This window comes from Microchirus variegatus (assembly GCF_963457635.1).
Source record: "Microchirus variegatus genome assembly, chromosome: 13".
Classification (NCBI taxonomy): domain Eukaryota; kingdom Metazoa; phylum Chordata; class Actinopteri; order Pleuronectiformes; family Soleidae; genus Microchirus; species Microchirus variegatus.
This window is the reverse complement of record NC_139814.1, coordinates 16,117,090-16,128,095: the sequence shown is the minus strand read 5'-3', so window position 1 is coordinate 16,128,095 and position 11,006 is coordinate 16,117,090. Positions and strand designations below refer to the sequence as shown.

The 11,006-nt window shown below is 41.3% G+C and overlaps 1 protein-coding gene across 2 annotated transcripts; it reads right to left on the bottom strand.

The window, feature by feature from the left end:
• Window positions 1–487: 487 nt before the first annotated feature.
• Window positions 488–10,143, bottom strand: casd1 (CAS1 domain containing 1). 2 transcript variants are annotated; one of them, XM_083900305.1, is made up of 18 exons: window positions 9,993–10,143; window positions 8,172–8,268; window positions 7,848–7,968; window positions 7,090–7,134; window positions 6,929–6,997; window positions 6,758–6,802; window positions 6,515–6,638; window positions 5,796–6,010; window positions 5,282–5,701; window positions 5,067–5,156; window positions 4,863–4,982; window positions 4,534–4,690; window positions 4,349–4,428; window positions 3,786–3,887; window positions 3,557–3,697; window positions 3,146–3,223; window positions 1,433–1,525; window positions 488–1,252 (listed from the first exon to the last, which is right to left on the bottom strand). In XM_083900305.1, exons 1-18 carry the CDS (start codon window positions 10,123–10,125, stop codon window positions 995–997), a joined length of 2,388 nt encoding a protein of 795 aa, XP_083756431.1. In that variant the 5' UTR covers window positions 10,126–10,143; the 3' UTR covers window positions 488–994. The 2 variants fall into 2 exon arrangements, with proteins under 2 accessions (XP_083756431.1, XP_083756432.1); XM_083900306.1 differs by having other exon boundaries at window positions 4,519–4,690; window positions 6,758–6,792; window positions 6,931–6,997.
• Between the last annotated feature and the right edge of the window lie 863 nt (window positions 10,144–11,006).

Below are 11,006 nucleotides of genomic sequence, written 5' to 3'. Positions count from 1 at the left end.
ATCAATGTAATACTTCCTTCACAAACAGCAGTCATGGGCGCCAGGATAAAACGAAGCAAAAAATAAAATATAAGCTTAATTTAAATCATTAAATACTGTACATATCACATAGAATTTTCAGAGCTATAGCAGGTGACCACAGTACCTTTCAGGACAAGGCAAACATTTCTTTTCTTTTTTTTTTAAATTACTAACAAAAATAGCAAAAACAAATGTGTTGCGAGATTCCAACATTTTTAACAATTGCACTCAATTTACTTTGTTGATCTTTGCGATCACCCAAACTAGCGGTTGGTCCGTATTTTTTTTTTTTTTGCCAACTAACACTATTTTCAGTCACCAGAAATACTACACAAATTAATGCTGATAGTTGAAAGCAGCACAACTGAACGTAAATGACCACAGAAGTGTTGATATCTCAACATGTGGACCGAGTGAAAACACCCTTCGGGGGCCGCTACTGCCACGTGGACGGAGTGTGAAGCGATGATAGGGGGAGTACCGAGTAGCGACAAAATAAACATGATTGTTCTTCATTGTGGTTTGGCTAAATAGAAACAATGCTGCAAAAATTCACACGGCAAGCACGAGTGGGGTCTTGAAGAGAACTCTCCAGTCCACTCAAAGCAGATAATGTAAACGTTTCGAGTACTTTTTTTTTGTTTGTTTTCCACTTTCTTGCAAGAAGCACTTTGCTCTTGAAAAGGAGAAACCCTCCCGTCTTCTCGAGGCATTTTTTTTTCTTTTCTTCAGTGTGCGACTTTCACAGCAGTCAAAAAAAAAAGTACAGTACAGTGGGCCCAGCAACGAGACTCGGATCTCCCACATCTCTTTTGTGTTACCACTCAAAGCTGCTGCCATTGTCCCCTATGGCCACCAGTGGTCATAGACCCAGTGCCTGCTCCTGGCTTGGACCTGCACGTCACTTTAATCGCAGGAGGGGCGGAGCGAGTTGCTGTGACCTCCCCCCTCCCCCCCATCAACAGTTGTCCCATCAGGGACCAGGAGTGTTGGATAGCAGCAGTACGACCAGACTGAAAAGCCCCACAGCGGCGAGTCTCTTGAGCAGGGCCACGCTGTCTTTGGGGATGACGACCTGCGCCAGGTCATTGGTTATTAGGGAAATTTCATGAGCCACACACACAAAGATGAAGGTGCTGACCATGATGTTGAGTGAAGGGTTTCCTGGAATTAGGACCAGAATTCCCTTGGTGTCTGCAGCCAGCCAGATGTGGTACTGGCATATGAACAGCTGGGAGAGACAAACAAAGCATGCTGAATTGTACGTTTAGTGTTTCTCTTTTCACTCGGTTTGCCTCCAGGGAACTACAGAACATCACATTACAGCTGGCAAAGACTGTCAGTAGTTTTTTTTTTTTCTTGCACTAATATTTAGAAAGGAATCATATTTTTATTCCCAGCCTCCTCTTACCTCCAAGGAAATCTTTCCAAACCATGCGAAGAAAGAGCTGTATATAGAGCGGGCGTAGCCAGGAATGTTCCTGATAAGAATGAAGGACAGAATCTGTGGACAAATGGGAACAACGACATTTCCAAGAGTTAAACAGGATATATATGTAATATGTATTTTTACCCTACAGGTTTTTGTTGTCGTTAGTGATATAATTGTGCCTCTGTCAAGAAATACTATCAGACCTGACTGAGAGTGTTGGTGTGTACAAGCTTGCAGCACAAAATGCTAAATGACGCTTTTGTAGTTTTCCAGTTGTACTATACTAGCGCACTACTGCTACACACAAATCACTTCCTGTGTCACTTCCAGCGCCGCAACGTTGCTCGGACAACACAAGAACACAATGGCGATTAATAGAGAGAGAGTCGTGTGGAGCTGCTAGGCTTTTCAGCATTGTGTGACCTCATTTGACAATGGTTTGAATATAGACGACATTTGTTTATATTTAAAGTCAGACGCTGCAGTTTTAAGCACAGGAGTAAATGCATCCTTGATGATATGATCAGTTTTTTTTTCCAGGCACATTAGACAACGGCTGAACTTGCCACCGTCCTGCTATCGACAATGGCACATTTGACATTTGCAAACAGAAAGGACATACATGTTTATTTATATATTGAGCAGGGAAAGGAGATGTTAAAGGACTCGTATCATACCCTATTTCTCCAAGTTAAACTAGCTCCCTGGTGTCCTAATGAACATGTCCGTAACATGCTTTGGTCAAAATACCATAAGGATAAAGCACCACAGCAATTCAATCACCCTGCCAAAACAGTCCTGTTCAGAACGCTCTGTTTAGTAGTATCTCTTTAGGTCAACCTTAAAAAAAAGTATAACAACACTTAAGGGACAGGAAATTACGTCAGCCACAGAGGCTACTGGGAGCTAACAGTAGTTAGCATTTGGAAAAGTGATCATTTGCGGGCTCTAGCAGGCACATTGCCGTCATATATAACATATACGTATTCACTGGACAGATAAATCCTCTGAGGCTGCAAGTTTGTGTAGAACTCTGTGCTGCTCTAAGGAGCCAAGTATAGAACTTTTCACGGACTTCCGGTTTTTGGATACCGTTGCCCTCGCCAGCACTCTTGCGTGCTTTACGGACAAAGCTGGGCTTTGTTTAATTCCATGAATTAATCGCATTGTGACGTCCCAGTGAGTGCAGAAGTCAACATCGCGTGTTTTATCTCCTGTACTTAGACTGAGGAGGACCACAAACACATGAGTGAGTCACACTTTGCCAACTGATAGGACCTCCAGAGTCCCACATATAAGGATCTAAATGATTAAAAAGTTGATTTTGCATAATATGGGACCTTTAATAATAAGTAGTTACTCCAGATGCACCCTCATGCCAAATTATAGTTTCATGCCAAATATAAATGGGATCTACGTCAAATAGGACAAAGAAAATGGAAGAAAGCTATTCTAACTAAACTAACAATTATCTTCTCTTAACTTGTTAAATCTTTACAGTGTCATCTTTAGCCCTCAGAGATGGGAACCCGTTTGTTATTACACTCATATGTTTCTGTGATATCTGCAGGCAAATCTGAAGGAATTCCAAACATGAAACAACACTGATATTCAATTTGAAATGGACGTTTGACGTTAAACAGAGACACAAAAAAAGAAACAAGAAAAAGGAAGTAGAGAGAGTGATTGTACCTGGACCACAGAGATGTATGGATGCATCTCATTGCACTCTGTTTTGGTTTTGCAGCTGCTGGCCCAGATTGAGTAAGCCTGGCACAATGGAGAAAAGGAGCAGTTGCGTAACAAGTTTTATTCTTCAGTTGAAGCAAAGACAACGAAGCGATCGAGCCAACAAGTGCGAGCCAACATGTGAGATGAATAGATTGCCGCTATACTGGGTTCATGTTACACTCTGCATACCTCTCTCAATAGATGAGTAAGTACGAACATGTTTAAAAGCACAAAGAGCGGTGACAGTTGTGGTTGAGTTATCAGGCGTGGTATTTGTGCAACCCTTGCACCCAGCCCTCAATGTGTAACACTTTGCTTAAGCCGCAAGTGAGAAATGTGTCATCGACTTCAAAAAAAGATCAAGGGTCTTACTATGAAGGAGACAACAGAGAGGAAGAGAAGCAGGTGGGAGATCTTGCCAGAGAACAGAGCTTCTCCTTTGCCCTCTGAGAGCACCTGGCGCTTCTGCAGCACCAGGTAAATGAAGGCAAATAACATGCCGTGAATCACTGCCTGCAAAAGAACAACAACACATGAGAACATATTCAACAAAGCGCAGAAGGGAGACTCCTATGTACACACAAACAAACATTTGACTTACAAATCTGTCCAACTTCCACCTGAACCACCACTCATGGATGCTGCCGTTCAGCTCAAAGAGTTTGGAAATTGGCCACATGGAAAAGATATTTTCAAAGAGACCCTGAAATCACAATTGGGAATTAAAACATGGTTTAGATGCTCTTAAATTAGGGATTGAGGGTGGGAATTGGGGATTCCCACTACAATAGTTTTGAATATTTATTTTTGTCACTATTCAAACCCTTGACACAAGACTGTTCACATCAAATGACTTTCTTGAATGTTCTTGTTTTTGTCCACAAACCAAAATGATTCAGTTTTAATGATTTCTTTGTTATGTGGAGCAAAGAAACAAAGAAACTATTCACATTTAAGAAGCTGAAATAATCCGAAATCTTGTTTTAATAATGAAAGAAGCTACAAACAAAGATTATCAAAATAGTTGACGATTAATTTAGTAATCGATTAATAATCAATTCATTGTTTCTGCTCCAATAATTTCATTTGAAAATGTATCGGCTCCAACCTAAAGTGAGGTTATAAATGTATCTTATAAGATTAGAATAATTTTAATCCACCAACCTGTGAAAAGGCAAAGAAGCATATGAACAACAGGAGGCCTGTCAACTTCGCAAAGACCCCAAAGTGCCAAATGCCATTACCTATTGAGAGAGCAAGACATTAGTGAGAACCAAGTATCACATTTTATAATTCACATAGTCCTGGACCATGAAGCAAGTGACTGGTTCTACTTGTGTGACACCTACTATTGGCTTTCTTCTGAAGGATCTGGGGCCACATGGCCAGCGTAGTGTAGATGATGACAAACCAGAAGGTGACCAATGGCACAAAGTAATAGAACTGATAGGGTCGATCCATTACCATACACAGCACCAAGACCAGGAAGTTTAGACGGAAAAGTACCTGGTGAGGAATTAACCACGACGACAAAACAAATATAAATCGATGTGTCACATGGGGAGCAACATAAATCTGGAAACACACACACGTGTACAAAAATCTATATGTACTACAATGAGTCATTGTCAGAGATCCTGGTTAATGTGTAACTTGAGATAGATAAGTAAACACTCACCTGGCACACTCTATACAGTCCAAAGTCTCCTTTAAGCCAGAAAAAGGAAAAATGTCCATAGCCAGTCTGAAAAAGGTACGCTGCCACCAGCACCCGCACGTGCATGTACACTGGAATGAACTGGAGCACAGACAAATGTCTTTACACAATGTCTTTGTGCCAAATCGCCAGTCTCAAATGTTTGTTGAAGTCTTTATTACTCACAGCACTGGCACCAGATATGTGATAGATGAGGATGACGAGCTGCATCCAGCCTTTCCACTCATCTGTTTGCTCTCGATTGAGTACTTTGGTCTGTGCAAAAGAATCAGATCGCAGAAACTTGAATCATTATATTGTAGGGAACTATTTTAACGAGTTAGAATGAATCTGAAATAATCAAAGTCAAAGGCAGCAATGAGGAGCACTTCCTGTCTTACCTCTTTGCTGTTCTCACTGTAAAACACTCCCAAGATAAATATATAGACGAGAGGAATGAAGAATGTGGAGTGGGTGTAGAACTTCTGCTCTTTCATGAACACATCAGCTCTGTCACAAAGGTAAAAATAGCCCATAATGATGCCCATCCTGCAGAGCGCATGGACGGGCACCTTTGGACCAAAGGGGGCAGCTGCAGTTGCTGGCTTCCGCTCCTCCAGGCTCTCCACATCAGGGGGAACAGGTCGGCGGTGGCGGTTGTTGCCGAGGACATGGAGGACCAGGAAGACCAGAGCCGAGCCCAGGAAGAAACACGCTGACAGTTTTTGGAGGAAGTTAAGGGGTGGTAATGTTTGGCAGCAGGAGCCATCTATGGGCCTCAGGAGCTTGTTGCACAGAGAGTTCATAAGGATCATGGATCCCTGAGAGAATTACAAAACAATTGTGAGAAGGAGGTCAGTTTCTATCAAAGTTAAAATAGAAAACTATAACAAAATAACAGAAATCGTGGCCTACCACATCCTTGGTGCTCTCAGGCAGGTGCAAGCCATCAGCCGACTGGGTGATGGTTTCCAGAGCGGCCTGGCGGGAGGCAGCCAGCAGTTTGATACGGGACCTGCCGTTACGCTTGCTGCTGTTGAGAACATCTGCCGCCGCTTCGTTGTACAGCTCCAACTGTTGGTTGGTGATCATCTTCCTGTTGTCGCTCAGCACCTCCTCATTTACCGGGTCTACAGGTGCGGAGGTGTGAAGAAAGACGTAGACAAGAGCGATCGTTTATAAAGGAAGTTGATATTCACCAAATCGTAAAGAGAAACGGCAGAAACCCTTTAGTATAGACATTTAGGATCCAATCACGAGTGGAGAGCTCTGTGCGAGTCTGTTCATAGTGGGCTTGAGTTTGCATTTTCATGTGTGTTACCAATTACCAATGTGATCAATTCTCACTAAGAAATATGTACATTATTTGTTTTTAAACCGGCTACATGGCTAGACTAATTGAAATAGACAGAAGAGGACATCAAAGTAAGTTTCAGACACTGTGGACAAAGCCAATTTCCATGAATTGAGAAAGCAAATGCTTCCTCTTCTGTGGTCTAGGTTCACTTTGGTCTAGTACACATTTCAGTGCATTCATACCTGCACTGAGCTCTCCATTTGTGATCGGATCATTCAAGACACGTATGAACCCCATTTTATGGGGCCATAAAATCTCTCATCCCGGGTCTTCTTACCTTGCAGTACCCAGTAGACCTCTCCGTGGTCAGCCAGCTTCTTGAGATGGACAGCAATGGCGGTCAGGTTGACTTTGTACTGCTGCAGGGTCTCACTGCTGCCACTGTGCAACTTGATGGACCACTGCAGTGAAGCAGACAAACAAGAGTATAATGTATGAAGACCAAGCAACTCAGCCAACACCTTGTTTTGTTCATCTTGAAATGCGCCAGCATCGCTAAGCACATATTTATGCAGCTTACTGCAGCAGCTCCAAGGATGACAACATCTGGCTTTGCTGACGTCTCCTGCAACACACAGGTTTGAACAATAAATCCAGGTGCAAATACATGCGACTATGCCAAGTCTATGAACCACCATTGATCAACAAACATCCCAAAGTGTCAATAACAGAATAATATCCATAAATGTACACTCATAAGTGTCCATGACATCAAGCGGTCCTTCATGGAGTTATTTGCCTCTGGATACCAATGGAAGTCCTAAACACAGACACACAAATTTTTTTTTTTTACTTTGCTCAGAGTATGCAGCGTTTACAGACTGAAAAAAATACAATCTAGAAATAGCTCACCACATTCAAAGAGGAACTCTCTTCTTTAAAGAAAATGTCCTCATGCTTCAGACAAAACAGAGAGAGACAGACAGAAAAACAGAATGTTTGTTATGTTGATAATGTTCCTTTTGCTCCCTGCTCAACATCAGACCAAAATAGCTACGACTGCTGTATAATGACATGCATTCCACTCAATCCCCTGCTGGATTTTTGGGTTGCGTTTGGTGCAAAACACATACTGTTAATTTTCAATGCCACCAATGCTGGCCTCGAGATAATTCCACATTTGAGTAAATCTCATGTTAACAGAAATAGAGTGGGGGAAAAAAACATCAGTGATCATATTTATCACATTAAGGCACAGTTTGGGGCTTGTTGGGTTTAAGAAAAAAAAAGGAGGACATTTCATCATTTCATCACAAATGATGAAATGATTTTTTTCTGATTAAGCTTTGTAAATGGCAGTGAGCGTTCAGTCAGATCTAAATTTGCTACTTAAAAGGATTATTTGTTAGTCAGAAAACATTTCAGGCAACAGGGGATGTGCACAATAAAAAAAATAAAACCTAACAAAAGACTTTAGCCAAAATCTGTACAGACAACTCCGTGCCCAATTTACCAAACATATTTTATTTGGAACATTTCATTGATTACTGTTATCAATCCTTTAGTTATGCAGATGCGTGCATTTGTGTGATATTCATCTCCACAATTTAATGTCCTAAATCTTAGCTGACAAACCCGTGTGTTTACATGGTGACGTTTCTCATAATTACCTTGGTTCCATCGCCAACTCGTTCAGGGTCAATAATTTTGATGAAGGAGTAAAATAGCTGCCTGATTCGTGAATCACCGATAAAGGCCACTCGCTTTTCAGCAAGGCAGGTTTTGGCTTCACTGCAAGACAAAAGGATGGTGAGGAATCTAGAAATTAAGCAGCTACACTGCAGATGGCATCTGGGTGGTTCATGGTGTGCTATAACTTAATAGAATGTGTTGCTTATTATTACACATTAGGTGATGGTTATTGGTTGGTTATTTAAGTCACTAATGCATACAGCACATTATTTTAGAGTAACCTTGAAGTCGGTGTGACTCACGTGCTTTTGTATTTGTGCATCATGCAGCCATAAGGCTGCCATACGTTCTCCCCCAAGAAACGTCCTCGAGACAGCAGCCATTCACATGAGTCTCCGCCTGGAGGCAAGACACAAAGAAGACCAGCTAGTAAGACACAGAACAAAGACACTACTCTCACTTTTACGCACAGTTTCTCAGAAACTGAGACTAAAATATGCTGTCTTGACGGTACAATGGCTTTTCATCCAATGCTGTCAAAGGACAAGGATTTAATTCAGGGCTCTGCTTGAAGCCATGGCACAGAATGAAGCAGTTCAATCATAAATCCCTCCAGCTATGCATTTGTTTGCAAAATGAATAGAATCATCCACAACTGAATCAACCCATAGAAACAAGTGAACATGGAGTATCAGCAGGCTGGCAAGAGACGTGGAGCATTTCAGTGTCATCGCCAGCCACAGCAGCTGGTCCCAGTGTCTTCACAGAAGTCTCTGGTTCCAATCCATTTTCATGAACAAAATGCTCTCTATGCAGCTCGGCTCTATGCATGTGGACGCATGCCACGCTTATATTTCTTTCCAGTCTTGTTCTGCGATCCAACGCTAATCTGACACCTAAAAATTCTGATTCTACAGTCTGCTCTGGTTGTAGTTATTACAGACTAGAGAAGTATTAATGTGCATTGTGATAAAAAAAAAGCACTCACAGAAAATTGATTGTGGTAAATTTCCATAACTGGGATAATCATCGAAGGAAAGAATTGCTCATATTTTACGTAAGTGACTTGAAAATGCGAGCCTGGGTATACCCAGGTTCTCCGGTTTCCTCACACAGTCCAAAAACATGCATATTTGGGGATTAGGCAAACTGGACGCTCTAAATTGACCAAAGATGTGAGTGAGGATGGTTGTTTGTCTCTATGTGACCCTGTATGATGGACTGGCGACCTGTACAGGGTGTCCCCCGCTTTACGCCCTATGTCAGCTGGGGTTGGCAGTGCCCCACCTACCCTCATGTGGAAGATAAAGCAGTAGAAGATGGACGAATGGACTTGAAAATGCAATCTTGGTCGCAAAAAAACATTACTAGTGATTTCATTAAAGTTCCACCAGGGAGAGCGTGCATCTTTCTCCAATTTCAGGACCTCATGTTTCAAAATGATCTAATTTTAGGCATTAATGTTCTTATTTTACACTTTCAAATATGCACTAAAAATATAAATCCGTAACAACATGTACATTATGCAACTTCTTTTGATCCTCTAAGTAATTTCACATGGCATTAGTTAATTCTGTATCTGTAAGCTTCGCGAAAATGTACACGAACATGGATATATGTCCATATAGTGAAGGTAGTTAAAGGACAGAACCGTTTGTTTCAGTATATAACGGATATTTCAACATATCAGTGAGTTAAACTAAAGGACTGTCTCGTCCTGCAGATGTACCGATTTTAATAAAACTAAAAAAAAAAAACCCAACGTGAATAATTGTAAATCTCTCTCTACACATGGCTTCCACAACAGGGATCAAGCGTGTACAGCTGATCAGAGCATGTAAACACTGATAAATGTTGTGTTAGCACGATTAGGCTAGCCAGCACGAGTAAAGTCGACTTAAGTGAATGCTACTAATGCTGAATTTAGCCCATGCCATTATCTATCCGCTCCATGCGGCCCGTACAGCCAAGTGTGTGTCACCTTTTAAACAACAACACACACGCGCTGAACGGACTCACACACAAACACAGAGGCAGGCGGAGCAGCTAGCTGGCTAACGTTAGCAGTAGCTTGTGTCGCTGGCTGCACCAACAGTAAGTTGAGTAAACGGGAGAACACTCACCTCCATAATACCGCGAAGCTGTGTGGAGCACGAGGAGTAGAATGACGACCACTAGCGATATCAACTTGGCGTTCTTTATGGTGAAATGTTGATTTATTTCGCGTTTGCCCAGGCTGTAGGCCAGGACCGCCATATTTGCTCCTCCATGACAACAAGCGACTGCGCTCGCTGCTCGCTCCTCCCGCTGCACCACCTGCCTCGTCTGCCGCGTGCGTCTGCCGCGTGCGGCGCCGCCTTAAGCAGCATTATTTACCGCTGCTAAATAACAGGTGCAGGTGCAAAAGCAAAACAAAACAAGTATTATAAATAATATTATATTATAATATAATAATAAATAAGAATAATAATAATTATTATTATTATTCTTATTATATTCTTATTCTTATTCTTATTCTTATTCTTATTCTTATTCTTATTCTTATTCTTCTTCTTCTTATTATTATTATTATTATTATTATTATTTAGCTCTCTTTTCAGTTTAAGCAGATGATCATGTAGCAAATGGAGAAGCTGAAAGAAGACGACGACAAAGAAGAAGCTATCGTGCAACCATACCAAAAAAAAACAAAAAAAAAAACAGGAGAAAGTGACAAAAAAGAGGCTATAATGTACATTCAAAATAAGTTAAAGGTCTGAAAAGTATGAATTAGTGACACCCAATGGTGAGACAAGTGAATTGACAAGACTCCTCCCTCTCCCACAGAGGCGTGGTTTATGCCAAAGTTTTGTAGTTCTTTTTGTGAACATGGAAAAAGCAGAAATCCCATCATGCAAATAAATATGATGCAGCCCTGCTGACAGGGACAGGGAAGGCTTACACCCTGATCTAAGTCGATGTACCATCAAAATCATTTTGGAGACATTATTTGAAGGTTGAAATCATACATTGTGCCACACTATGCTTTTTGTTTTAGCAAAGTTTTTCTGACTTTTTTTTTTTTTTTTAATAACAATACAAATACAATAATTTTAAATAAAAAAACTATCCCGGTTATAGCATTTCAGTCCCTGTTA